This window comes from Vulpes vulpes, chromosome 6 (genome assembly GCF_048418805.1).
Source record: "Vulpes vulpes isolate BD-2025 chromosome 6, VulVul3, whole genome shotgun sequence".
NCBI classification, from domain to species: domain Eukaryota; kingdom Metazoa; phylum Chordata; class Mammalia; order Carnivora; family Canidae; genus Vulpes; species Vulpes vulpes.
The window spans coordinates 64990657-65012904 of NC_132785.1; the positions used below are offsets into that span (position 1 = coordinate 64990657).

Here is a 22248-nt window from a genome sequence, read left to right on the forward strand (position 1 = left end):
CCTTTTTCAGCCCATTGCCACTAGCCTGTATTTTCGGGCCGCCATAATACCAGTCAATAAAAGATCTCTTGGACAGCGTCTAAATGAGTGGTTTGGATTTCAGGCCCATTTGCGTAGGGAGTGAGGGGGCTGGAGACGGGACTAGGGCTCGGCTTCTTCCATTTGCACTGCCCCTGCTCAACTTTAGGTGGAATCCCTCCGGCACTAACAGCAGCTTTCCTTGTCACCATAGCGACGGGTGGGCCGAGAAAGCAAAATCTCCCTTCGGAACTACATCTCCCATCATGCACCCGGGCCCCGGGTGCCGGGCTCAGCCTGAGGTCTGAGACCCCAAGCCCACTCCCGGGAGCTGGGAGGGGTCGGACATGAGGAGCAGAGCACAGGGGTACTTCTGCGCTTCTGCCTGGAGGCCCACCGCGGAGGTCGCAGACCCCCTATCGTTTAGCAGGCCTCTCGGGCCTGTGCTTAGCAGCGCCACATCAGGCCTAATATGGCCGCTCGTGCCGGGGAGCGGCGTGGTACGCAGAGAGCCGGGCTGAAGTCCGAGACCAGGGACTGCTCCCGGCATTCCTCGCGGGCGTGGCGTAGGCTCCCCTCGCCCATCTCCAGGTCTCGTGAAAAGGAGACCCTCGGGCTTTGAGGTGAGACCCGAGGCTCCGCGGGCCTGGCCCGGTGCTGTGGCGAAGGGCGGTGTCGCTGCCGGAAGTGAGCCACAGGCCACCGGGGTAGCAAGGTACAGAGGGCGAGTATTTTGAAAGGAGGACACCCACTAGTTTTCTGGGGAGGCTTTTGGTTTGAGGACATCAGAGTTATAAGGGATTACCTGGAGATCTGTGACTTGCAGAACGTTAAGACATCAGAGACAAACGGGGCCATCCGTCACTGAGGTAGAAAGAGCTGTAGCCCCAGCACAGAGCTCTGTGACAATGTGTGCCTCATAAATTCTTTGGGGGGGGGGGGGGACGGTTTGCTGAACTGTCACCCTGCAAGGCTGAGCACCCTTCGGAGCTCAGCAAATGTTTGTTGATTTACTGATTGCAGGTAGCATGGCCCAGGCCTTGATTGAAGTGGAGCGAAAATTCGTTCCTGGGCCTGACACAGAGGATCGGCTGCAGGAGTTGGGGGGCACCCTGGAGCACCGCGTCACCTTCTGCGACAGCTACTATGACACCCCTGAGCTGAGCCTCATGCGGGCTGACCACTGGCTGCGACAGCGCGAGGGTAGTGGATGGGAGCTCAAATGTCCTGGAAGGCCAGGTGTCTCGGGACCTCACACTGAGTATGTGGAACTCATAGTTGAGTCTGCCATTGTGGCCCAGCTCTGTGAGGTACTAGGCACTGAGGTCCTGGGGGCTGGAGGTGTGGCTGCTGTCCTGGGCCCACTGAAGCTGCAGGAAGTAGCTAGTTTTGTGACTAAGCGTAGTGCCTGGAAGCTGGTGCTATCTGGAGCTGAGGAAGAGGAGCCTCCACTCAGGGTGGACCTGGATACAGCTGACTTTGGCTACACAGTGGGTGAGGTAGAGGCCCTGGTGCATGAGGAGGCTGAGATCCCAGCTGCCCTAGAGAAGATCCACAGCCTCAGCAGCATGCTTGGTGAGGGAGACAAACCCTTCTGTGCCTTCTTTCCTTCTGTATCCCTCTTCTGGATGTACCCCCTGAACCAGTTAGAGGGGAGGGCCTTGGGGTTATTTCTGTAATGGGGATTGTCTGGGCAATGTTTTGGAGTTCCTAGTTTGCTTTTACAGAAGCTGCCTAACCTGTATCGGATCCTTTCTTGTCCCTCATTTCCCCTAGTCCTTGCCTCATTTAGTTCTCACATCTCCAGCCACTCCCAAGTTTGTGTCCATTCTCTGCTTGACTCTTTCCATCCCCCAAACCCTGTCCTCTCATTTTTACAACTACCTAGATCCTCATTTAATGTGTCCTGTTGGCTTTAAATAAAAGGCAAGAACACTGCATTTATGTGACAGACCATAGCACAAGTCGTGGCAGATTTTTCTGTAGACAGTTCATCCACAGAAGGATGGGGTTGCACATCCCATGAGGCCTTAAAGTCCTGGAATGTTGCTCTCACTTTCTCAGCAGACATACACTGAGCAGAGTTTTCTGCTATATGCCCAGTGTGCTTCCAGGCTCTAACAATAAGACACTGACTGATCATGGCTCCGTACCACATAGAGGCTAGAATTCTGTGTGATTCCCACGCCATGGCTATAGCTGCTTCTTCTTTCTATAGCCCTGTTTCTGTATGGGTCTCTGCATGTGCTTCATTACCAACCTTAAGAACTTTGGCCTGTCTTCATGGCACCTGAACTCTTCACCATTTCTCCTTGCTGAAGCAGAGGCTAATGCTTGGCTTCCCAGCCCAGCCCCTGCCTGAAGTGGCCCTTGTAGGCCCCACTTGCATAGGCCAATCAGGGTGTGCACTGATGGGTTACAGAAACTGGTTGGATGGCATTCAGAATCTCAGTGCTGCCTTGGAAACAACTTTGGGGTCTGGCTATGTGGGCAGGGAGCAGAGTCAAAGCATTTAAGAACCAGAGTCTGTCTGGTTCTCTCCTCATTCTCCTTTTGCCTGCAGGTGTGCCAGTACAGGAGAAAGCACCTGCCAAGCTGATCGTGTACCTACAGCGCTTCCGGCCTCAGGACTATCAGCACCTGCTAGAAGTACTCAGCCCCAGCGAGAAGCCACAGGGGACTAAAGCTCCTGACAGCAGCCTGGGCTAGGGTGTCACTTCCTCAGCAGGGAAGAGAACTCTGGGTTTAATAGGGTTCTTTTCTGGGCTCACTATGCCTCCTTCCCTGGCCTTCTTCCCCAGTGGCTCCTCTCTCTTCAGCTCTGCCTGTTTTCACTTTACTCTCAGTTATCCTTCCTTGAGCCCTCCCTGGCTGCCTCCTCTCCCTCATCCGTCAGACACAATCTGTGGGCCGCCCCTCTCCCCTGGCCGCTAAGCAGCCTCCATTGATTTCCGCTCGTGTTTATAGGATTTCCACTTAGCCGTGATCAGTAGTTAAGCACAGGAAAATCCCTTGCCACCCCACCTCCCTTGGTCGATGCCATTGATTCTGCCAGCAGCTCCTAAACCGCCTTACAGCTGAGTTAGAGATGAGGGGAGGCAGCAGGGATTTCCCTGCCTTGGGGTGCGGGGAGTAGCAGCAGATTGGGGAAGTGGGTGGGAATCCCTGTTAGAAATCTGTAAGTTCTGGTTTTACTTTGCTACTGTGCCCTACTCTGGTCCAAATGGTAGAGTGCCTCCTTTGGAGGTTTAGAGGCAAAATTGCTCCCCAACCTGGAGAGGGTAGAAATGACCCTCCTTTGTTGAAACGGGATCAAGGGAAAATATAGACTTCCAAGATAAAGAGACTCTTCCCTTGCTATGATTCATAAACATTTTCTATCTCAAATATACCCAAATATGGCTTTACCCCCCTCAGGCTTTATTGGGCTTTCATTACTCCTGAGGGGTGGGGGGGGGGCACCCCCCATGGATTTTGCAGAGGCAAGTGCAGGACCAGAGCGCCATCTGCTGGCAGTCGTCAGGTAAGGCTCCGAGTGGCTGGGACCTTGGAGAGTTTGGGACACAGGAGGATTTCAGACTGAGTGGAGGCTGAGTTATTGCCATGTTTCCATGGGCAAGTTGTTCACCTCAAAGATCTCCTGCACCGACTGGCCAAAGTGGTTGTAGGTAAGGCGCAACTTTAGCCTCAAGGGAGCCTAGGAATGTGAGGGGAGACCAGGGTTAGCACCTGTGATTTCTCCTGTCCCTGGCCCTTATCACCAGGCGGTAGGGTGTGGGTGAGCGCTCCTAAGCTCACCTTGTTAGGATTGAGGATTCTGAGCAGCTGGGTCACTGGAAGGCCACTGTGAGCTGGAACTGTGTCCCCACTAGGAGCCTGTAGCTGCAGCTGGAAACTCTGAACACAGGAGGTTGGGCAGAGCACAGTAAGGCAGCTAGCTGGGCTCAGGCAACCCCTCCACACCCAACAGTTTCAAACCTTCTTCCCATAACTCCCCAAGTGCTTGTCTCATTTTTCCCCCCACCCGCTTCCTCTGCTTGACCTTTTCTCCTGGAGTGCCCAGGCCACTTTGAATCCTGGTCTTCTACAAACCTTGGGCACAGCAGCTTGGCAGATGAAGTGGATGACATCAGCCTCTGAGGTGTTGATAGCAGTGATGGTGATTAAGAGCAAAGCAGGAGTTCCAGGGGGTCGAACAAAAGACAGATTCAGCTGTAGTCCTTCACGTTCAAACACTCTGAGATTTGGGATGGAAGCTGGAGTATGGGAGAGAGAAGCAGCTCAGCGTATGGGCAAAACTAACAAGCTTATTCATTCATTCAATAGAAATTAAGTGAGCATCCACTGGGTGCAGGGCAGTCCTTTAGATGCTAGTGACAAAGTGGACAAGAAGATGAAGTCCCTGTTTGGAGCTGAGAGTCTAGTGGGCAGAGAAAAACAGTAGAAAAATAAACAAGAAAATCACAAGAATCACAGATTAATTGATGCCGTGAAGAAAATATACCATGTCAGAATAACTGGGAGTAATAACTTAAACAAGAGTGGCAGGAGCAGGCAATTGACATTTTAGCTGAGGCCTGGAGAATGAGAATGAGCCAGTCATTTAATGTGCTAGGCAAAAACATTCTGTGTAAAAGGAGCACAAATTGCAAAGGGCTTTGGTGAGAGGGCCTGAGGAGCTGAGAAGGGCCAGTGGAGCAGGAAAGCATAAAAGATGGGTTGGGATTCGGCACCTGGGCCCCATAGGACAGGGTAAGAAGTTTGGAACAAAGGGAAGGCATTGAGGGCTATCCAGGAGGGAACTGGCACAAGTTAATGAACCCTCTTACCTATCAAGATGGAGATGTGATGGGGGGTTCACAGCACGGAAGAGGGCATGGGGACCTTAGTCCTTGGCAAAGAAGGAGGAACAGCACATTTCCACCCCTCCTTTTCTTTAGGTGTCTTCATCTGCCCTTTGCTGAGGCTTACCTGGGGGTGGAGATGCAGAGGGCAGGTCACAGGGCAGGTCGAGGAGGTGTACTAGAACATCTCCTGGGGAGGGTTCCAGAGGAGGTGGGGGCTGGGCAGCCCCAGAAGTGCCATCCAGGAGATCTAGCAGGTCCAAGAGCTCAGAGGCCTGGGGAAAAGGGCAGAAGGAGCAGGGCTAGGTGTGAAAGCCGAACAAGTCCTCTTCCCCTTGGGGCTTCCGGCCTTCTCACCTGTGGCTCTGTGGGAACAAGACTGGCTTCTGAAAGTTGAGCTTCTTTGCTTTCCTTTATCTCCTCATCCTGAGTGCCACCTCGCTCCACAAGAGGCATCTTTTCTAGGATGGCAGCCCTGAGAGGATGGAATACAGGTGTGTCCGTCTGGGCTTTTCATAAGCAGCATATGGGAGGAAGGGTAAGACCGTGCCCACCCGGGCACGTGGTGGGTTGGAGTGCCTTTCTGATTTCCTAAGATGGCACACTGTTGTTGCTGGTTTTCAGATGAGCAAGGAGGGTTGGAAGCCACTTGGCTTCAATGAACTATGGGTGGGAGGCCCTGACTGTAGAGGAGGAAGGACATGGGTGAGGATGAGACCCTTCCCAGAAAGGGGCACTGGGGAGAGGTCATCTGGCAAGAGGGCAGCGGTTTGGGTCGTACGTTGCAGCACAGTAATGGTCACACCTCATGTGGTCGTACTTCCGGAAGAGCGTGTTATACTCCACGGCCCGCTGCTGCAGCTCCATGTCCAGGCAACTCCCATAGATGGACACCACCTGGCGGATGCGGCTGAGCCACAGGGTGATGTGTGAGTGGGAATGGCAGCCTGCCCTGCCCTTCCACCCCAGGATGTGGCACGGAAGGGAAAAGCCCCGCAGAGTGGGGGGCTACCTGCAATACTCAAAAGGCTCAGAAGGAAGAACCTAAGGGTTGGGGGAATTGGGGGTGTGTGCATGGACAGGAAGGGGCATCTGTCACTAGAAACACCAAGACAATGGTCTGTGGAGGGGCTAGGACCATTTCTTACTTGTTGTCCCCACGGAGCCGGGTGCTGAGCTTCATGAGGGCAGTCAGGGCATATCCTCGGGTGGCTGGCAGGGACATATGGGACTGCAGCACCTTTTCCAACAGGGCCAGCACATCCTCTTCCTCCACCTTTGGTAAGGGACACAGGCAATAACCCTGGGGCATCCTGCCTTTCCTGCCAAGTCCCTCCACAGTGTGCATCCAATGTAGGTCTCACCTGAAGGGGCTCAGTCTCCTCACAGCTCCCCTCCAGCAGGAGGTCCCCGTATTCTCCAATGCACCAGGCTGCCACTTGCACCAGTGGTTGCTGTGCGTGGTAAGAAAAGATGCTAGGCGAGGTCCTGGGTCCCCTCCCCACTTCCGAGCCCGGGAACCTCCTTTTATGCAGTGCAGAGATTGTGGGGTTTGGAGAGCTGGGGAAAGGGAAGGGTCTTGCATAGGAAGTTTATAAAGAGTTTGTGTCTTCCCCCCTCCCCTTTCCTGGCTCTTGGATGTCTTCTGCCCTCTGGTGGCCAAGTATCAGAACTACATAGGCTCACCAAAAGGGGCTAAAGGAGAACGAAGCTAGAGGGTCCCTCTCTCTTGAGGAAGGGGGTAGGGAGGGGGTATGTGGTTTCTGCCCACCCGACTTAATAAGGAAAATGGACTGTAGATAGATAGTGGCTGGCTCTTCTTTATCTACTCAGCACCCAAGGTAATAAAACCTGATACATGCAGAAAGCATTATCTCATTTGATCCTCAAAAGACAGCTCTGAGAAGTAGGCAGGGTTGAGAGTTGAGTACACTCAGTGCAGAGAGTTCAATTAGTCATCTGTGGTTACACAGCCAGTAGGTACTAGAGCCAGGACAGAAGTCCAGGTGTTCTAAATAAAAACAGGGCTAGATAGATAGATAGATAGATAGATAAATAAATTAACAGGGCTCTATCCTTGAGTGTCTCTAGTAAGTAGGTAGCTGTGATCCCCAGAGAAAAACAGCTGGGCATCGGGTATAGGGAGTAGGTGGCCCAGGAAGGGCAGGAGGCCCTGGTTCTGGTGGTGGGAACAGTACTTGGGAGATGTCCTCTGCCAGGGCACTGTAGAGGCGGCGCACAGAGTAGGCATGTAGCTCCTGGGCACCCCCAATCAGCTGTGTCAGGTTGGCCACCGCATCATCCCGTACATGGGTGCCTGCCTGGAAGGGGTGAATGTGGCCATGTCAGGGTGGTAAACCCTGTCCACTCCCTCCCAGTTCTCTTAGATCAGTCCCTGCCTCACCGTTGTCAGCACACGCAGGATGGTGTCTATGTGCCACCGCTTGGTTGGGGCAAACCTAGGGGACATATGCCTCTTCAGCCCTGGTGCTGACCCTCCCCAGACTATTGTCTTTGCCTCCTGGGCACCTGTCACCTCACCTCTCTGCTGCCAGCAGGATGCCTGAGGCGCAATCGGCCCGTAGATCAGGGGAGCAGGATTCCAGAAAGCTCTGTAGCTCTTGCGTCATGGCTCGCACATTGGAGCTATTCACCAGAGCCAGACTCAGCTCCAGGGCCCTCCTGGCAGGAGAAAGAGGTCTGTCTATCCCAGCTGCCAGGTCACCCTGAGATATGCCTCAGGCCCTTCCTGTCCCCTTAATCCCTCTCCTTCAGCTGCTCTGAGCTGGCCTAGGTCTTAGCTACCAGGTACGGGGCCCTCTGTCCTGCTCACCGGCTAAGGGAGGCATCGACTTCCCGTAGACATTCCACCACAGTGGGCCGGTGCCGCTGCACTGCGCTGTGATCAGACTGCACCATACGCAGCAATGATGTCAGGGCAACATACCTGGCAAGAGTGGGAGAAGACCTAGATTACACCATGGTCCTCTGCCCCCTTCCTGCCCCATCCTGCTCCGAGTACTGGGATAACAGGCAGGTAAATCAGGAGACTCTGGAAGAAGGAGACTCAAGGGCCAGGGGCTCAGTGGCACAGCCCAGCCAGACCCCTGGACTATTACCTAATGTTCTTGTCGCTGTTGAGCAGAAAGCGGCCAAGGATGTTGACAGCTAGAACCTATGGAAGGCAAAGGTTGAGGAAAGTCAGGGAAGGAGCAACCTGCTCTTTAAGGAGTGCTGACGGCAGGGCACAGGATGATGGGTGGGGAGGAAAAACCAGTGAATAGAACCTGTCTGCCTGGCTGGGGTTGGGAGAGACATATGGGATGATACCCGCAAGCCGGTGGCAGAACGGATGTCCATGATGGTCAGCACTGTCTCAAATAGGACTGCATTGCCCGCATTTCGGCTGGTGTCTGTGTTAGTGGCCACCTGAGTGGATGGGAGAGAAAATGCAACTAGAAGGGGCTCTGTCCTTGCCTCAGGTCTCTGGAAGGTATCCACCTCGTCACCCCTTCATCATCTGACAAAGTTCTCCAAGCCCCCATGATGTGCCAGGGTCTGCCACACTTGGTGATCACAGTCTAGAGGGCAGCAGGGAGGTGATTATATGGCCACCATGGGGTGGGTGGTCATGAGAGGGGTACCCAGGGCTGGTAGGATCTCAGAGCAACACACCTAACCAGTGCCACTCTCCAGTGCCCCACCTGAGCCAGCAAGTCATTCATGGTCTCACTGCTTTCTTCATGGTTCTGGCCCAGAATCCGAAGCAGACGAAGTATCTGGACCTGAGATGGGTTAAAGATCAAAAGGTAGAGGGGTTCAAAGATTGTAAGGAGTAGGGTTGAAGAGAAAAATCCAGGGTTGAAGAAAATATTATGAGGAGTCTGGCTGGTTTCCTCGAGCTTCCCTGCCCCTCTCCCTCTCCTGCACAGGTCCCTTGGGTCCTAGGAGAGCCAAGGCATGTGAGGCCAGGGGATTTAGAGACAGCTTTTTTGTTGTTGTCACCAAACTGGATTTCTGACCTTTAGGCATCACACCTTCCCGCATCAGTCTTGAGACGATCTGCGTGATCCTGTGCCTGCCACCCTTCTGCCTAAGACACTCACTGACCCCAAGTGTTCTCTGGGAGGTGGTCGCTAGCCACGGACTTACTGCTAAGCTCTTTGCTCCAGGGATACAGCAGTAAAGGGTTAGCCCACCTGCAGGAAGGGGTCGCTGACTCCAGATATGCTGTGCTCTGTGGAATATCCTGTTGTCACCAGAGTCCGGAGAATCTGCACCAGCTGGGGCACCACCTGGGGGAGAGGGGCACAGCCTCACCGGGCATACTTCCTCATCCTCTCAACCTTCAGCCCCATTCCAACCCCAGTCCCCTCTTTTCCTGGCCCAGGGCCAGCCCCTTTCACCAGCCCACCTTTTGAAAGTGCTTGAGAGCTGCAGGGCTTCGTTCACAGAGCTCAGTGATCAGCGTGATGGTGCCCAGCAGGATGCCTGGTGTGGGGCGGGGGTGGGGAAGTGAATGATGGGACGGGCACAGGAGAATCTACTGCGTGTGTGTGTTCTGGACATGCTACCCTCCTCTTATGGGCTGCTGTGCCCTTCCCATTTTTCACTTCTATCCATAGCCAGGTGAGGCAGGGGACAGGCAGCCCTGTGGTCTTACCGTGGTGGCGTTCATGAAGCAGTTGGGCACAGGGTGGGAGGAAGATGTTGGAGAGCTCGGGGACCTTCCGGATCATGTGCACGGCAGTCAGAACAGCCTGCAGAGACCAGGGGAGGGGGCTCAGAAAGGGGCAGGGGTCTGCAAGGACTGCAAGGATGGACCTCCCACATTTATTTATTTATATTTTTTAAAGATTTTATTTATTCATAGACACACACACACACAGAGAGAGAGAGAGAGAGAGAGAGGCAGAGCCACAGGCAGAGGGAGAAGCAGGCTCCATGCAGAGAGCCCGATGCAGGACTCGATCCAGGGTCTCCAGGATCACGCCCTGGGCTGCAGGCGGCGCTAAACCGCTGCGCCAGGGGGCTGCCCGGACCTCCCACCTTTAACACATGGCAAACAGGACAGTTTGCGGTGGGACAAGTGCCTAGAGTCCTGCCATCTCACCTTCTTGCGCACATAGGAGCCAGGCTGCAGGAGCAGTTTTTCCACTTCAGTGGCCAGGTCCCGGCACATCTCAGCAGAGCCCACAGTGCTCAGAGTACACAGGGCCAGGCCTTGCACCACCTGAATCCCCTGGTTCAGGTCACTGCAGAGTTGGGAGGGTGGTCAGGCAAGCTCTGGGAAAGCCATCCTTCCCAGTACCTATCTCAGGCAGCCCCTGGGATTTCCCAGCTCCCCACTCTCCCACCTCCCTGATTCCAAGTGCTTCCCAGAACCCTCTCACTTCTTGATGCTGTTGGTAATGAGCAGGTGGGCATCCTGCCTCTCATCCAGTAGAAGCATGGCCCCCAGGTAGCCCACCCTCTTGTCTGTGAATCTGGGGGAGGCGATCAGTTTCAGGCACTCCATCTACAGGGAACGGGGCAGACCAGGAAGGGGCAGGGGTGAAACTGGAGGCACTAACATCCCTTTTCTATCTTTACCACCGGATTAATTTGTAGTAGCACCGTTTCCCATCATCCCTTCAATACAGGAAAGGCTTCGTACATTCAGAGCTAGTGGGTAGTCAGTTTCAAGGAACCGGGAGTCAAGGAAGACGGGAAAGAAAAAGAGGCGGCTTGAATGGGGCTGGCCAGAAAATGAAGGGTTCAGTCAGCTTCTGACCAATAGGGGTTGTACTGGAGAAGGAAGTCGGCGGTGTAGGCTGTGAAGGAGGGCTCAGAAACCTTGTAAAATTAAAAAAACCCGGGCGCAAGTAGGTGAGGGTGCTCAAGATCCTGCCCCATTAGCCTTCCTCACCAAACTCAGAAGGGAGGCGTCCCTGCCCAGTACCTGTCCAAAGTGGGCGGGGTAGCCCAGCATGTGGACGTAGAGCAGTTTGGCCAGCTGGCGGTGCCTGTGCAGAGGGTCCCCATCGCGGAAGGAGGCGCGGATGTGGGCGCACTCCTTTTGAATCACCTCCCGCTCCTGGGCTTGGGTCTTGGCCCCACGGATCTCCTCGATTAGATCTTGAAGCTTCAGCGAAGGCACCACCATCCTGAAGGGGCAGAGCCCGGAAATGGGAGAGGGCTTTAAGCCTCTCGGGCCGGGACTGCCTGGCCTTCCAGCCCTGGCTCGCTCTGTGCCAAGATCCTGAAGGATCGGGTCCCGCAGCTACCCTAAAACAGCCTGCATTTACCTTTTCCCACTTGGGTTTCCAAGTTCCGCCCCCTGCCCCCCGCGGGAGGAGATCCCCACTACGCATGCGTCCCCGCCCTCCCTGCTCCTACGGAGCATGCGCCGAGCCCCGCCCACTCCCCGCCCCCAGGTCCTTCGGCCCCACCTGGTTTCCCATCCCTAGCTCGGCCATTCCTTTCCTTCCAGGGTCCTGCGCTACCTCTTCCGCGGGATTCCCCCCAAGGTCACGCCTCAGGCGGCCTCAGCTTCACACCGGGACGCCAGCCCTAACGACAGCCTCACCTGGCTGGTCTCCACTCCGCTCCTCTCCCCCCAGCGCTTCCTGGTGCGCGGCCGGGCGGGGGTTGGTGCCTCGTCTGGTCCTTCCCTCTCTCCGCCCCCCGCGCCCGTCACGGGACCCCGCCCCCCCGGGCCGCCCCGCAGAGCGGTCTAGAATCCTCTGACCTCAGTCTTCAGGCTTCGGAGTTGAGGGCAAAGAGCTCTTCTGGCGGCAAGACTGCATAGCAGGCCTGGGGTTCCCCAAGAGGCCTCTTTGTACACTCACCACCCAGAGGCCCTCAGAGAGTTTGGATTTGAAGCCATCGCACCCCAAAGGAGATGACAATCCCCCCCCTTTTTTGAACTTTTTTATTAATATATTTTTTTGTTAAATTTCTTTGTATTTTTTTTCCTGCAAGACTTGGTGTTGGCGGCACTGTTGTAGTTTAACTTCAATCCCAAATTCCATGAAATAGAAATCAGAAGTAAAGGTTTAGAGGGAAGGAAGGGAGGCAGGCCAAGGAGTAAACAGAGTTTGACTAGAAAAAAAGAAGAGGGTATATGTGGTGGGCATTCCCAGGCAAGGCCATTCCTTGAGGGAGGGGGTTGGCAGGCAGCTCGCATCTGCCTCATGCAGGGGAGGGAGGAAAGATCCCCTGGGGACCCTACAGAGGGGTCCCCCTCTTCCTAGGGCTTCCTGCCCCCAGGGGAAAGCTACTAACAGGGATCAGCCACAACCTCAAACAGGGCTCTCCACCCACCTCTCACCCTGGTTTGACTCCCACCTCTGCCCTGCCTGGAAAGTGTGTGAGAGATTGGCTTCCTTTGATCCCTCTTTCTGTTGTTTTCCCATTTCACAAGATTCTGATGTGAGGGGGAAGGGATATAACCCACTTAGAAACTACTAAACTCGTTACAGCTTCTGCTGCTCTGTGAGTTCCTGTTATCTAGGCTGGTTGTGTTCCCTGGAAATGCCTCCCCCCCACCCCCACACCACAACTGCCAGAGCTGGGGAGTGGGGTCCTAGCTCAAGTGCCTTTAACCCTCTGCAGTAGAAATGTCTTCTTCAGGCCCCTTAGAAATCTAATCAAAGGCCACAAGTGAGTCCAGACCAATCAAATAAACTATTAGGGGGACAGAGGAGGGTGGGAGAGGTCAATGGGTAGACGTGACAGCATTGGACATTTTCTTTCCTTTACACATTGCTCTTGACAAGGCATGCCACCCCAGGGGGTCAGACGAGGGGCTGGCCATTGAGGAAAGGAAGAGGGAGATCCTAGGGAGTCATTCTACTTTTCATCTCCCTTATCTCCTTCAGGGAAGGATGGAGTTAGGCAAGAACCTAGCTCAGTGCTTGGAGGTGAGATAGGCTCCTCCAAGGTCAGAGATGGAGGCCGCTCCTCCTCTGCCTCTTTCACTAGGGCCACACAGGGACACCAGGCCCCTTGGGTCAGGGAGCCACAGCAGCTCAGCCAGTGCCTTGCCCGGTATACAGTCATCCCTTCTCTGTTTTCTTCTTCCTTTCTACTCAGCTTCCAGAAGACTCCTCAGGACCCCAAACCCCCACCCTCATCAAAGTTCAGGTCTAAAGAAAAGGCGGGGAAGACATGGGGCAATGGTCTGACTTAGATTTGTGTGTCTCAGAGAAGAGAGCAACTCTGAGCAAGAAAAGCCCTTCATATGTAAACAATCTAGAGAGATAGGTGGGGGTGGGGTGGGGAGGGAGTGAGGAAGACAGAGACAGATCCAGAGTAAATGAGAGAGTCTGAAAGGAGAGCTGGAAAGAAAAAGCAAAAGACAAAATTAAAGGGGGACAAGGAAGAAAGGGAAGGGAGAAGAGAAAGAAAGGAGAAAAAACAACCAGGAGGAGGAAAGGAGAAAAAGGCAGGTCAAAGAAGTGAAGAGGCAGCAACCAAAGCCAGAACTTGGCTGGGCAGGAGCCTCAGGTGAGGAGCTGGGAGAACAGGAACGCCAGGCTGAGGTCCAGGAGGGCCACGGCTCCCACCACCAGCGGGTTGGCAGCTCCCTAGAGAGATAGGGAGAAAGGCGGTCTCAGCCCCTGACAACTATGTCCAGCGACAGGTCCCACCTTCTGCCCTGGCAGAAGCGGCAAACTGAGGGTAAGGTCAGAGCCAGGGGCATCTCCAACCTTTGTTCTGGATCGCAAAAACACCTGTCTCCTCCCAGGCAGGGCCCCTCCTTCCCTCTGGCTCCCTCAGTCAGGAACAGCCCTTCCAACCCCCCCCCCCCCCCCCCACAACTCCCATCTCACTGGCAAGTCACGTGGCCCAGGCAGAAGGTGCCTGGCCTTAGTAGCAGACGTTGGCAGCAGCCCTCTTACTGCGGTAAAGCAGAGAGGGATGAAGGGGTGAGGATGTGGTTGCTAGGAAACCGGAGGAGACCTGGCGTCCAATCAGAGTAGAGGGTTCTGGGAAACTCCACCCCTCCCAGTTTTCTGCCTCCTTTCCCATTTCCCTTCTTCCCAGGAGAGGGAGGGAGAGCCAGGGTAGGGAGGGAACAAGCTTTTCCTTTTTTATTTCTGGGCACCAAAGAGAGAAAGTGTGGAGGTGGGGGTGGGGGTGGAGTAGGAAGCCAGGAGCTGGAAATGATATGGAAGGAGAACAGAGAAAGATGTTTTGGCTCTACCGTTCCTTACTGGTAACCTTGGGCAAATTACTATAAGTGCTCTGGGCCTCAGTTCCCCCATCTGTCAAATGAGGGAGCTGGAGATGGTTTCTAAGGCTGCTTGCAGCTCACAAGTTCCCTCTTTTTTTTTTTTTTTTTTTTTTTAAGGTGGGATATAGTCCAAGAATGGGCAGGCAGAAAGGAAGCTGAGTCCAAATCAGAGCCCCTGAAGGAATCAGAGAGAGGTCTGGACAGGATGAGAGGCAAGGCTTTGAGGTGGAAAGGGGCCACAACGCGGGGACGGAGGGCAGCTCACCGGCTGGGCGGGCCTCTCAGTTGCAGCAGGCTCCTCAACCTCTTCCGTCAGGCACCTGGCCTCAGGACCCCTCAAGGATGGGCCCTTCAGGACCGGTGTGGCCATGGGCTCAGGCTCCGAGCCCCCTGGGGCTCTCAGCTGGGGCAAGGGCTCTTCGTCCTCCCCTTCCTCCTCTCGAAGACTTCCAGAGCTGTCGCTGCAGCCTCCGAGGAGTGGGGAACCGTCTCTGGGCCCTGGCCCCTGCATCCCAGCCTCGTCCTCAGCCTCATAGCCAGCTAGTTCCTCTGCCTGTTCACTGGGGCCCCCCCACTCCTCAGGCCAAGCTTTGGGGCTGGAGAAGGGACCCCGGTCCCCTCCAGGAGGCAGTGGGCTCCGGCGGGCAGGGGGTCGCCAGGGTTGGCGGGAGGAGGCAGGACTGCTGGGCAGTTCAGGGGAGCCCTCTGAGGGGGTCAGTCCATTCTCGTATACCCCAGGGCTGTCCTCATCCAAGGGCTCTGTGTCAGAACCTTCTGAGTCCTGCCTGGGTCTGCGGCCTGTGGCAGGGATACCTAAGAATCAGAGGGGCCTAACTGGCCTGGGGCAGCAAAAACTAGAGTTTTATCCTGTCTGGGCACCTCCCAGGATGTTGCCACCCTAGCCTCTTGGAACCAGACCGCAGACCCCTAGTCCTTATTACCCTGTTTTATAAATTCCCAGTTCCACTCCCCAAACAACTGGGTGTGGCCCCCAACCTCATCCCCTTAGAGCTTCATACCTTGGCTTTTCCCACCCCAGTCCTCTGCAGGGACTTCCTTCCCTTTCCCCACACTTGAGCCCCTCCAGCTCCCCGGGCTGCCCACGCCTCACCTGGGGCCTCTAACATGGGTTGCAGGTCCTGGGCTATCAGTTTGGCCATTCGAGCTGCCTCCACAGCCTTCTCAGCGACACTGCTGGCTGCCACTGCCTTTAGGAGGGCATCTGCCGCCCTGTCGGGTTCCAGGGACAGGGACTTAGCAGGTCTGCTCAGATGCTCCCGCCCCCTGGCCTGTGTCCCCATCACATCATGGTCTCTGGATCTGAGTTCACCTCTGGAGTCCTCAGTCTTGCTCACACACTGCCAGCTGCCCCCCTCCCTTGCCAGCCAGGGCGGCTGGCCTCTGGTTCCCACTCCTAGACCTGGAGTCTGTGCCTGCTCTCATCACACTCTCCTGTTCCTCTCACACCTGCCACCATCATGTCCTATAGTAACACTTCCCTTCTTCCAGCCACACCACCAGCCGCCTTCAACCCTGTTATACCAGTCCCATTCTGCTCCCTTCCCAGGGACATCTGAGACCTTATGCTCTTAGTACACCTCGGATATTGCACCTTTAGTACAACCACAGATGGTTGCACATGCTTGGTTCATCCCAGCAGCTTCCCCCTCCCTGCCCCTTGTTCTGGGCCACCTGCTCCCCATGGCTAGAGCCTTCACCTCCTTTTCCCTTAGCACTGCTAACCCTCCTAATGTAACCCTTCCTCTCCCCTGCAGATTTCCTTTTTTTTTTTTTTTAAGATTTTATTTATTTATTCATGAGAGAGAGAGAGAGGGAGAGAGAGGCAGAGACACAGGCAGAGGAAGAAGCAGGCTCCATGCAGGGAGCCTGACGTAGGGCGTGATCCTGATCCCTGGGACACCAGGATCACGCCCTGGGCCAAAGGCAGGCGCCAAACCACTGAGCCACCCAGGGATCCCCCTCTGCAGATTTCCTAATGTGGCAATTTCACAGGCTGCTTTTCTTTAGCTGCTTCTATTACCATACTGTGCTCATCCCTAGGTCACTGCCCCTGCCTCCCTGATCCATCGTATCCTTTCTGAGCTCTGGAATTGGGGTAAGCATAGGTCCCCACCTTTTGCTCTTCCTACTCCCTCTCCTAGCCACCATGCATTTCTCACCATCGCAATTATACCTTCTGAATAAGCTCTTAGTTATCTTCCCTGCCACGTGTCCCTCCCCTTGTGCCCTGCTTCCTGGGTATGGGCAGCCTTTCCCCATGGTGGTTTCCCAGTTCTCCCTTTGGTGTCAGATGCTTCCTCAGTTTCCCTTCCTTTCCACCCTCTGCTGTTAACTGCAGATGCCCCGTAATCATTCAGTGAGTTCTGTAATCCTGACTGAAGGTGTGGTACAAAGGGGCAGAAGTAGAGGTAATCAGACATACTTGGGCTTAAATGGATCAAGCCTCTGCTGCTGGCCCCGGGTTTGTTTTATCTGGCTTGGGAAGGCAGTCTGGGTACCAGGGTAGGAAGAAGGGTGGTGGGGTTCACTGTAGTCTTAAGCCTACCACCTTTCTATGTCCCTCAGGAGATATGGCCAGCTTCTTCCCCTCAAACCTGCTGGGTCAAGGACTTTTAGAACCTGTTTGGAGGGACCTCAGATAACCCTGTTCTTCTCTCTTTTGGCTGTCAGATTCTATATGACTAACCCTGCCCTGAAACTAAGCTGGTCTCAGGGTTTAGGGCAGGGGAGGATGATCACAGTCTCGGGTTGCATGGAGTTCTGTCGGCAGGCCGAAAAGCTTTAACACTGACAAGGGGCTGTGTTTTTGTTTGGAGGGTGTAGATGAGCAAGTCCTATTCAGTAGATCCAGTCATCAGGCCAGGCTCAGGCTACCTGGCAGAGGCACCTGCTGCTGAGGCTCTGCTGTTTCCATGGCAGCTGGCAACCAATCAGATTTGCCAGGCCTGTTGCTGGGGAGACCAACCAGCCTCCTCCCACTGACAGATCTTTCAGCTACAGAGATCAGTTTTTCCTGTCCATGCCTGTTTCTCATCTAGGCTAAAGTGCTCCCTGGGTGCCCTGCCCTCCCCCTTCCCTGGCTTAAGGCCCTGGACTCTAACGGCTAGACACTGAGATGTACCTACAGATAGACATCTCTGGGTCAGGCATCTACTTTGGGTATGACCTGTACACATTTTGGGCACCCCTTATACACACTCACTGGAGCATATATGGACATATCTTGGCCTCTGATCCTTTGAAACAGGCTCAAATTTAAACAAATCCTTCAACCATACCCTCCCCTTTAAAGAATATCCAATACATAAAAAATTCACACTTCTGAGTTGTATAATTCAGAGGTCTGTGAACCTCATTACAAATGGCTTCCTTTAGGTCTGTGCTATCTAATCCAGTACTTAGAATGTGACTAGTCTGATTTGAAATGATGTGCTATAAACATAAATATATACTAGATTTCAAGACACTTAGTAAAAAAAAAAAAGGGAATGTAAAGTCCCTCATTAGTAATTTTATGTTGATTATAGGTTGAAATGATCACATTTTGGATATATCGGTTTAAATGAAAATATACTATTTATGGGGCACCTGGCTAGCTCACTCAGTGGAGCATATGACTCTTGATCTCGGGGTTCCTTGAGTTCAAGCCCCATGTTAGGCCTAGAACTTACTTTTAAAAAATGTAATAATATCATTTATCTGTTACTTTTTATTTTTTTCACAGGGCTACTAGAAGATTTTAAAATCAAATATCTGGCTTACATTATATTCCTACTGCACAGTGCTGCTTTAGATAATAAGATAATGCATGGATAATAAGATAATCATGTAATCTGATTTAGGGAGAGAAAATTTCATTTATAGGCAAGCCTCTTCCCCTCAAATCTTTATCAGTTGGGTAAAGGGAGGCAGAGGAGGCAAAGCTGAGAGGAACTATCTTTCATGTGGCTAGGTCAGCTGTACAAACTAGATCTCCCCAAAGCCCAAGGCTGAAATAACATCAGTCTGTGGGCAGGCCAGGATGTGGCTAGGAATGCACATTCCCTGTCCCTCTGCCCAGGGCTGCTGCTTCCAGCTGCAGGAGGAACACTGAGGACATGTCTGAGTTCCAAGAGGTTTCTGAGCATGCACAAGCCAGCACTCCTTGCTACTCCCACACACAACAATGACACACATCCCCACAAAAGACACTAAGACACACTTATAGTCTAACACGGCTTCCCTCAAATACCCAGCCACCCACAGCTACACCCACATCCACCTGTGGCCTCAGATATAAACACTCCAAACACCCAGGGCTACAACTGCTTGGCCCTAGGCCTGCTCTTCCCCCACCAGGCCCTAGGCCTTGGGTCCCGGCCCTCCTTTCAAAGGGCATTACCTCCCCGCCCCCGCCCCCAACTGTCCCCAGGGTACCTTCTCCACTTAGCCCAGCTCTGGCCTCTGCAGCGGATGCCCACCTGGCAGCGGCGATCTCCTGGCGCTGGCGGGCAGCGCTCACGGCTCGACGGGCGCCTTCGACAGCCCTGTCCACCTTCTCCTTGACTTTGCCCCGGCGAAGGGCCAGAGGCAGGAGGCTGCGCACGCGGCCCCCGTGCACCAGCCGGTTGCGCTTGTACTTGCCCTCCTCGCGGGAGCCGTCCGGGCGGGTGGTGCGTCCGTAGCCGTGCCGCCGGTTGCCCAGCCACTCGCCCTCGTAGCGCAGCCCGTTGGAGCGCTGGCTCACGCCGAAGCCGCTGCGCCGGTCGGCGCGCCATTCGCCCGCGTACACCTCAGTGGCAGAGCCCTCGATGAGGGCGGGCGGAGCCGGGGCCGGGGGCCCGCTGGCCTCGGAGCCCGGGGGTCCTGTGCTGCCCACCTCGCTGCTCACCTCGCTGCGCAGGGAGCCCCGCTTGCTGCCCAGGGAGCTGCGGCGCCCGCCCGCCCGGAGCCCGCTGAGCAGCAGCGAGCGGCGGAAAAACCCGCCGGCCGCGGGGGTGCGCTTTCGGGAGGACGCGCCGTCGGCGTCCCCCGGCCCGGCCAGCACGAAGCCGCCCCGGGAGCCCGAGGCCGGGCTGCCTCCCTCGTCGCCCGGCAGGGGCAGGGGCGGGGGCGGTGTCGGGGGGTCGCTGTGGCCCGAGTCCAGGGAGGTGCGGCGGGGCGAGCGCAGCAGCGCCGCCTGATGGTAGGGCACACTCTGGCGCACCCCGTAGCCGTGGCGCTTCCCGGCCTGCCACTGGCCCTGGTAGGTGCCTGCGGGCGGGGTAGGACGGGGAGAAAGGGTCAGGAGCCGCTGCTTCCTGCACCCCAGGCCCCCAGCGCCCCTGGAGGCCTACGTGTCGGGAGGGAGAGGTGGGGACAGTCCGCGTGGAGATCGAGGACAAGCACGAGGAGCCGGGACGGGCCAGGCTGGGTCAGAGGGTGTGCAAGAGCAGAGTGAAGACGGACAGCAGGAGATCCCCGGATTTGGGGCGTGCAGGTAGGTAAGGGCAAGGGGGAGGGGCAGGCAGGCTGGGGGTGTGTGGAGGGCATAGTCCAGAGCGTGTGAGGGGCAGGCTTGACGGGTGCTTAAGATAGTCATGTGACAGGCAGACAGGACTGTGAGAGGACAGGCAGAGCGGAGGTGTTAGGGAGAGGGCAGGTGTGGGACAGGCAGGTGGGGGCGGGCGAGGGTCAGGCAGACAGGGAGGGGGTGAGGGCAAGCCGACTGCAGCCCCGGGGGAGGGAGGGAGAAGCAGGCAAGGGCCAGACAGCTGAGGCAGGCGTGTGCGGAGGGAGGAGAGGGCGTCACGATGCGCGCGGGGGTGGGGGGCGCATATGGCTGGGAGGGCGGGCGGGAGAACGCCGGGGCAGGAGGCAGATGGTGGGGAAGGCGGACGCAGGACAGGCGGACGAGCAGACAGACACTAGTGGGCCGGGCCCCGCACCTCCGTCGGAGTAGGTCTCGGTGCCGTAGCCGTCCTGGAAGCCGTCCTTCCAGAGCCCGGCGTAGCGCAGGCCCGACACGCTCTCCCACACGCCGCTGCGCCCCTTCAGCCCGCCCAGCCACTCGCCGCGGTACGTCCAGCGGCTCTTGCGCTCCACGCCCAGCCCTTCGCGCTTGCCCTGCTGCCAGTGGCCCTGGTAGCTGTGTCCGCCGGGCCCCGTGAAGACGCCCAGTGACTCGAAGCCGTGCGCCCAGCAGCCGCTGTACTCGCCCTGGGCGCCGGGCCCGGTGCACACGCCGTAGCCATGTGCCCGCCCCGCCTCCCAGCCCCCCACGTAGCAGCCCCCGTCGTCAAAGTCGAACTTGCCCCCGGGGGACATGCATGTAGTTGGCGCGGCCTCAGCCCCCCGGCGGCTCAGCGCATCCTGGGGCTGGAGAGCCGGCTGGGGGCCTGCAAGCCGGGCGAGGCCTGGGGGCGGGGGCAGTTAGACCGGGGCCGGGCGGGGGGGCCCCAGCGCGGGCAGGCAGGGCCGGACCCTCATCCTGAGTGGCTGCGGAGAAAGAGGGGGGAAGTGGCGAGCGAGGCCCCTCCTCTTTGCCCGCCGCTCCCTGGCCCAGTGGCTCTGGGGCATCAGCACCGCCCCCCAACCCCCCACCCTTCGACAGCGTCTTCCAGCAGCTCCTAAGCTTTGGAGGCATGGGGGCTCCCCCACCCCTCCCTCCCTGTAGAGGGCCCCTCCCAGGACCTGGGGCCCCAACCCCCAGCGGTAGTCCCCCTTCTCCAGCCTAGAACCCCCAAAAGTCGAGCGTAGATGGCAGTAGCTGGCGAGGTGGGGGTGGTGGTGGTGGTGGTCCCTAAGAGGGGGCTGGGCAGAGTCGTAGGCCACCCGCTCCTCTGGCTGCTGTCAGAAGCCTTCTGCCCCTGTTCCGTGGCTTCCCAGGCAAGGGACGGGGGTTGAAAATGTAGGGGAGGATCGGAGCAAGGTGGGCAGTGGGTTTGGTGGGGGAAAGGATGGCGATGGAGGAGGCTCCGCAGGGAAAAGGCGAGGGTGGGGATGGGCAGACAGGCGGAAGGGAGGGGGCAGGTTACTCACCATGTGGGCTGGGGCTCAGGCTGCCTCCCAGGCACAGCATCCATGGCAGGATACCTCCACTCCCACCTCGTCCCGACAAGCCAAAGCCCCCTCCCCTTCCGGAGAGACTGCTCCTACCCAGAGAGCGAAGGTGGGGGAGCCGCAAGAGAGAGTCCCCTCTCTCCCCAGCTGGAGGAGCAGGCGGTGGGGGTGAGGGGCGAGGTAGTGGGGAGGGAATGAGAATAGTGGAGGGGGAAAAATCTGCCTTGGATGGAGATAGGGAAGAGGAGCTGGGAACTGGATGGGGAGAGGGGGCTATCAAAAGGGGGTGTCTTTTATTATTTTTTTCCTTCTTATGGTTGGGAGAGGAAAAAAAAAATCAAAATTCCGATTCCATCCCAGCACAAATCAATGTTTGCTCCATCCCAGCATCACGGGGGAGGCTGGGCCAGGCAGATTTAAAGGGGCAGGGAGAAGAGAGAAGAGGAGAGGGTGGGGAGAGGAGGAGAGGAAAAAGACACAGTGGCGATGTTAGCAGTTGGGAGGGGAGGGTGCCCAGGCTGGAAAAGATGGGTGCCCGCTAAACCTAAGGAGAGGGAGGAGGCAGGTAGAGAGGAGAATGAGAGGCGCAGAGACCCCCAGGGTGGAAAGAAACTCTGGGATGCCAGCAGGGAGTGGGGTGAGACCGAGGGTGGGGGGGGTGGGGAGAGGGGAGGGGAGCAGAGCCAGAGGGAGGAGACTGAGCTGAGGATGGGGAGGCTGGGGGAGGCCGAAGCCAGGCGGGGGAGGAGAGATGCAGGCGAGACCGGGAGAGGGCGAAAGGAATACAAAGAAAGAGGTGCAGGGGTGAGAGTTAAGGAGGGGGAGATGCTGCTGGAGGAGAGAGGGGGAAAGACCCATTCTGGGGCTGCTGAGGGTTGGCAAGCTGGAGAGAAGCTGGGGAGGAGGAGGAAGAGGGGGAAAGAAATAGATAGGGAGAGTGAGAATGAATAAGGGTTGTAAGGGAGAGAGAAAGCTAAGCTCTGCACAGGGGAGGGCTGGCATGGACATAGAAATCCAAGCAGGAAGAGCCAAAGCAGAGGCAGGAGGGCCGGAAGTGGTGTTTGCAGGGTTCCAGGGAGAAGGATGGACCTGCCAGCTGCTTGGATTGAAGCCAGGAAACCTTTG

The 22248-nt window shown here is 56.3% G+C and overlaps 4 protein-coding genes across 20 annotated transcripts in view; 2 read left to right on the forward strand and 2 right to left on the reverse strand.

The window, feature by feature from the left end:
- Positions 1–245: 245 nt before the first annotated feature.
- THTPA (thiamine triphosphatase) lies at positions 246–4488 on the forward strand. 3 transcript variants are annotated; one of them, XM_026007564.2, is made up of 3 exons: positions 246–641; positions 1042–1593; positions 2582–4488. In XM_026007564.2, the coding sequence occupies exons 2-3, from the start codon at positions 1047–1049 to the stop codon at positions 2725–2727; spliced, it is 693 nt and encodes a 230-aa protein (XP_025863349.1). In that variant the 5' UTR covers positions 246–641; positions 1042–1046; the 3' UTR covers positions 2728–4488. The 3 variants fall into 3 exon arrangements, with proteins under 3 accessions (XP_025863349.1, XP_025863348.1, XP_072617337.1); XM_026007563.2 differs by having other exon boundaries at positions 293–733; XM_072761236.1 differs by lacking the exon at positions 246–641 and adding an exon at positions 736–887.
- On the reverse strand, positions 3418–11549 carry AP1G2 (adaptor related protein complex 1 subunit gamma 2). Of its 10 annotated transcripts, none has more exons than XM_072761224.1 (22): positions 11431–11549; positions 10804–11008; positions 10256–10380; positions 9976–10117; positions 9526–9622; positions 9277–9353; positions 9062–9157; positions 8567–8647; positions 8193–8291; positions 7982–8037; positions 7696–7809; positions 7404–7544; positions 7267–7321; positions 7061–7183; positions 6227–6316; positions 6011–6138; positions 5668–5772; positions 5220–5337; positions 4990–5137; positions 4111–4274; positions 3817–3915; positions 3418–3715 (listed from the first exon to the last, which is right to left on the reverse strand). In XM_072761224.1, exons 2-22 carry the CDS (start codon positions 11005–11007, stop codon positions 3614–3616), a joined length of 2364 nt encoding a protein of 787 aa, XP_072617325.1. In that variant the 5' UTR covers position 11008; positions 11431–11549; the 3' UTR covers positions 3418–3613. The 10 variants fall into 10 exon arrangements, with proteins under 10 accessions (XP_072617325.1, XP_072617330.1, XP_025863335.2 ...); XM_072761229.1 differs by having other exon boundaries at positions 8150–8291; positions 11431–11520; XM_026007550.2 differs by lacking the exon at positions 11431–11549 and adding an exon at positions 11150–11226.
- Positions 11550–11784: 235 nt separating this feature from the next.
- JPH4 (junctophilin 4) lies at positions 11785–21777 on the reverse strand. Of its 4 annotated transcripts, none has more exons than XR_003236347.2 (6): positions 21103–21777; positions 20010–20559; positions 18520–19335; positions 15194–15312; positions 14348–14880; positions 11785–13432 (listed from the first exon to the last, which is right to left on the reverse strand). XR_003236347.2 is itself a non-coding variant. In XM_026007555.2 (6 exons), the coding sequence occupies exons 2-6, from the start codon at positions 20386–20388 to the stop codon at positions 13349–13351; spliced, it is 1887 nt and encodes a 628-aa protein (XP_025863340.1). In that variant the 5' UTR covers positions 20389–20559; positions 21103–21777; the 3' UTR covers positions 11785–13348. The 4 variants fall into 4 exon arrangements, 2 of the variants coding, with proteins under 2 accessions (XP_025863340.1, XP_025863339.1); XR_012002096.1 differs by having other exon boundaries at positions 14348–14895; XM_026007555.2 differs by having other exon boundaries at positions 18564–19335.
- DHRS2 (dehydrogenase/reductase 2) overlaps positions 19303–22248 on the forward strand; it is a 47551-nt gene continuing 44605 nt past the window's right edge. Inside the window, exon 1 of one of the 3 annotated variants that reach the window (XM_026007556.2) lies at positions 19303–19561. The gene's annotated coding sequence lies outside the window, so the exon portion shown is untranslated. The remainder of the gene's footprint in view (positions 19562–22248) is intronic. The other 2 variants (XM_072761234.1, XM_026007562.2) reach the window with 2 other exon arrangements.

Bases quoted from the DNA above. Each gene is read 5' to 3' on its own strand.
- THTPA (XM_026007564.2), top strand. From the start codon at position 1,047: ATGGCCCAGGCCTTGATTGAAGTGGAGCGAAAATTCGTTCCTGGGCCT. The intron at 1,594-2,581 runs GTGAGGGAGACA...TTTTGCCTGCAG, and splicing joins CAGCCTCAGCAGCATGCTTG to GTGTGCCAGTACAGGAGAAA.
- AP1G2 (XM_072761224.1), bottom strand. From the start codon at position 11,007: ATGGTGGTGCCTTCGCTGAAGCTTCAAGATCTAATCGAGGAGATCCGT. The intron at 10,118-10,255 runs GTGAGAGGGTTC...CCAACTCTGCAG, and splicing joins ATTACCAACAGCATCAAGAA to TGACCTGAACCAGGGGATTC. The intron at 3,916-4,110 runs GTTTGTAGAAGA...TCCTGTGTTCAG, and splicing joins GCCAAGCTGCTGTGCCCAAG to AGTTTCCAGCTGCAGCTACA.
- JPH4 (XM_026007554.2), bottom strand. From the start codon at position 20,388: ATGTCCCCCGGGGGCAAGTTCGACTTTGACGACGGGGGCTGCTACGTG. The intron at 14,896-15,193 runs GTGAGGCGTGGG...TCTGATTCTTAG, and splicing joins ACCCATGTTAGAGGCCCCAG to GTATCCCTGCCACAGGCCGC. The intron at 13,433-14,347 runs GTGAGCTGCCCT...CTATCTCTCTAG, and splicing joins CTGAGAGGCCCGCCCAGCCG to GGAGCTGCCAACCCGCTGGT.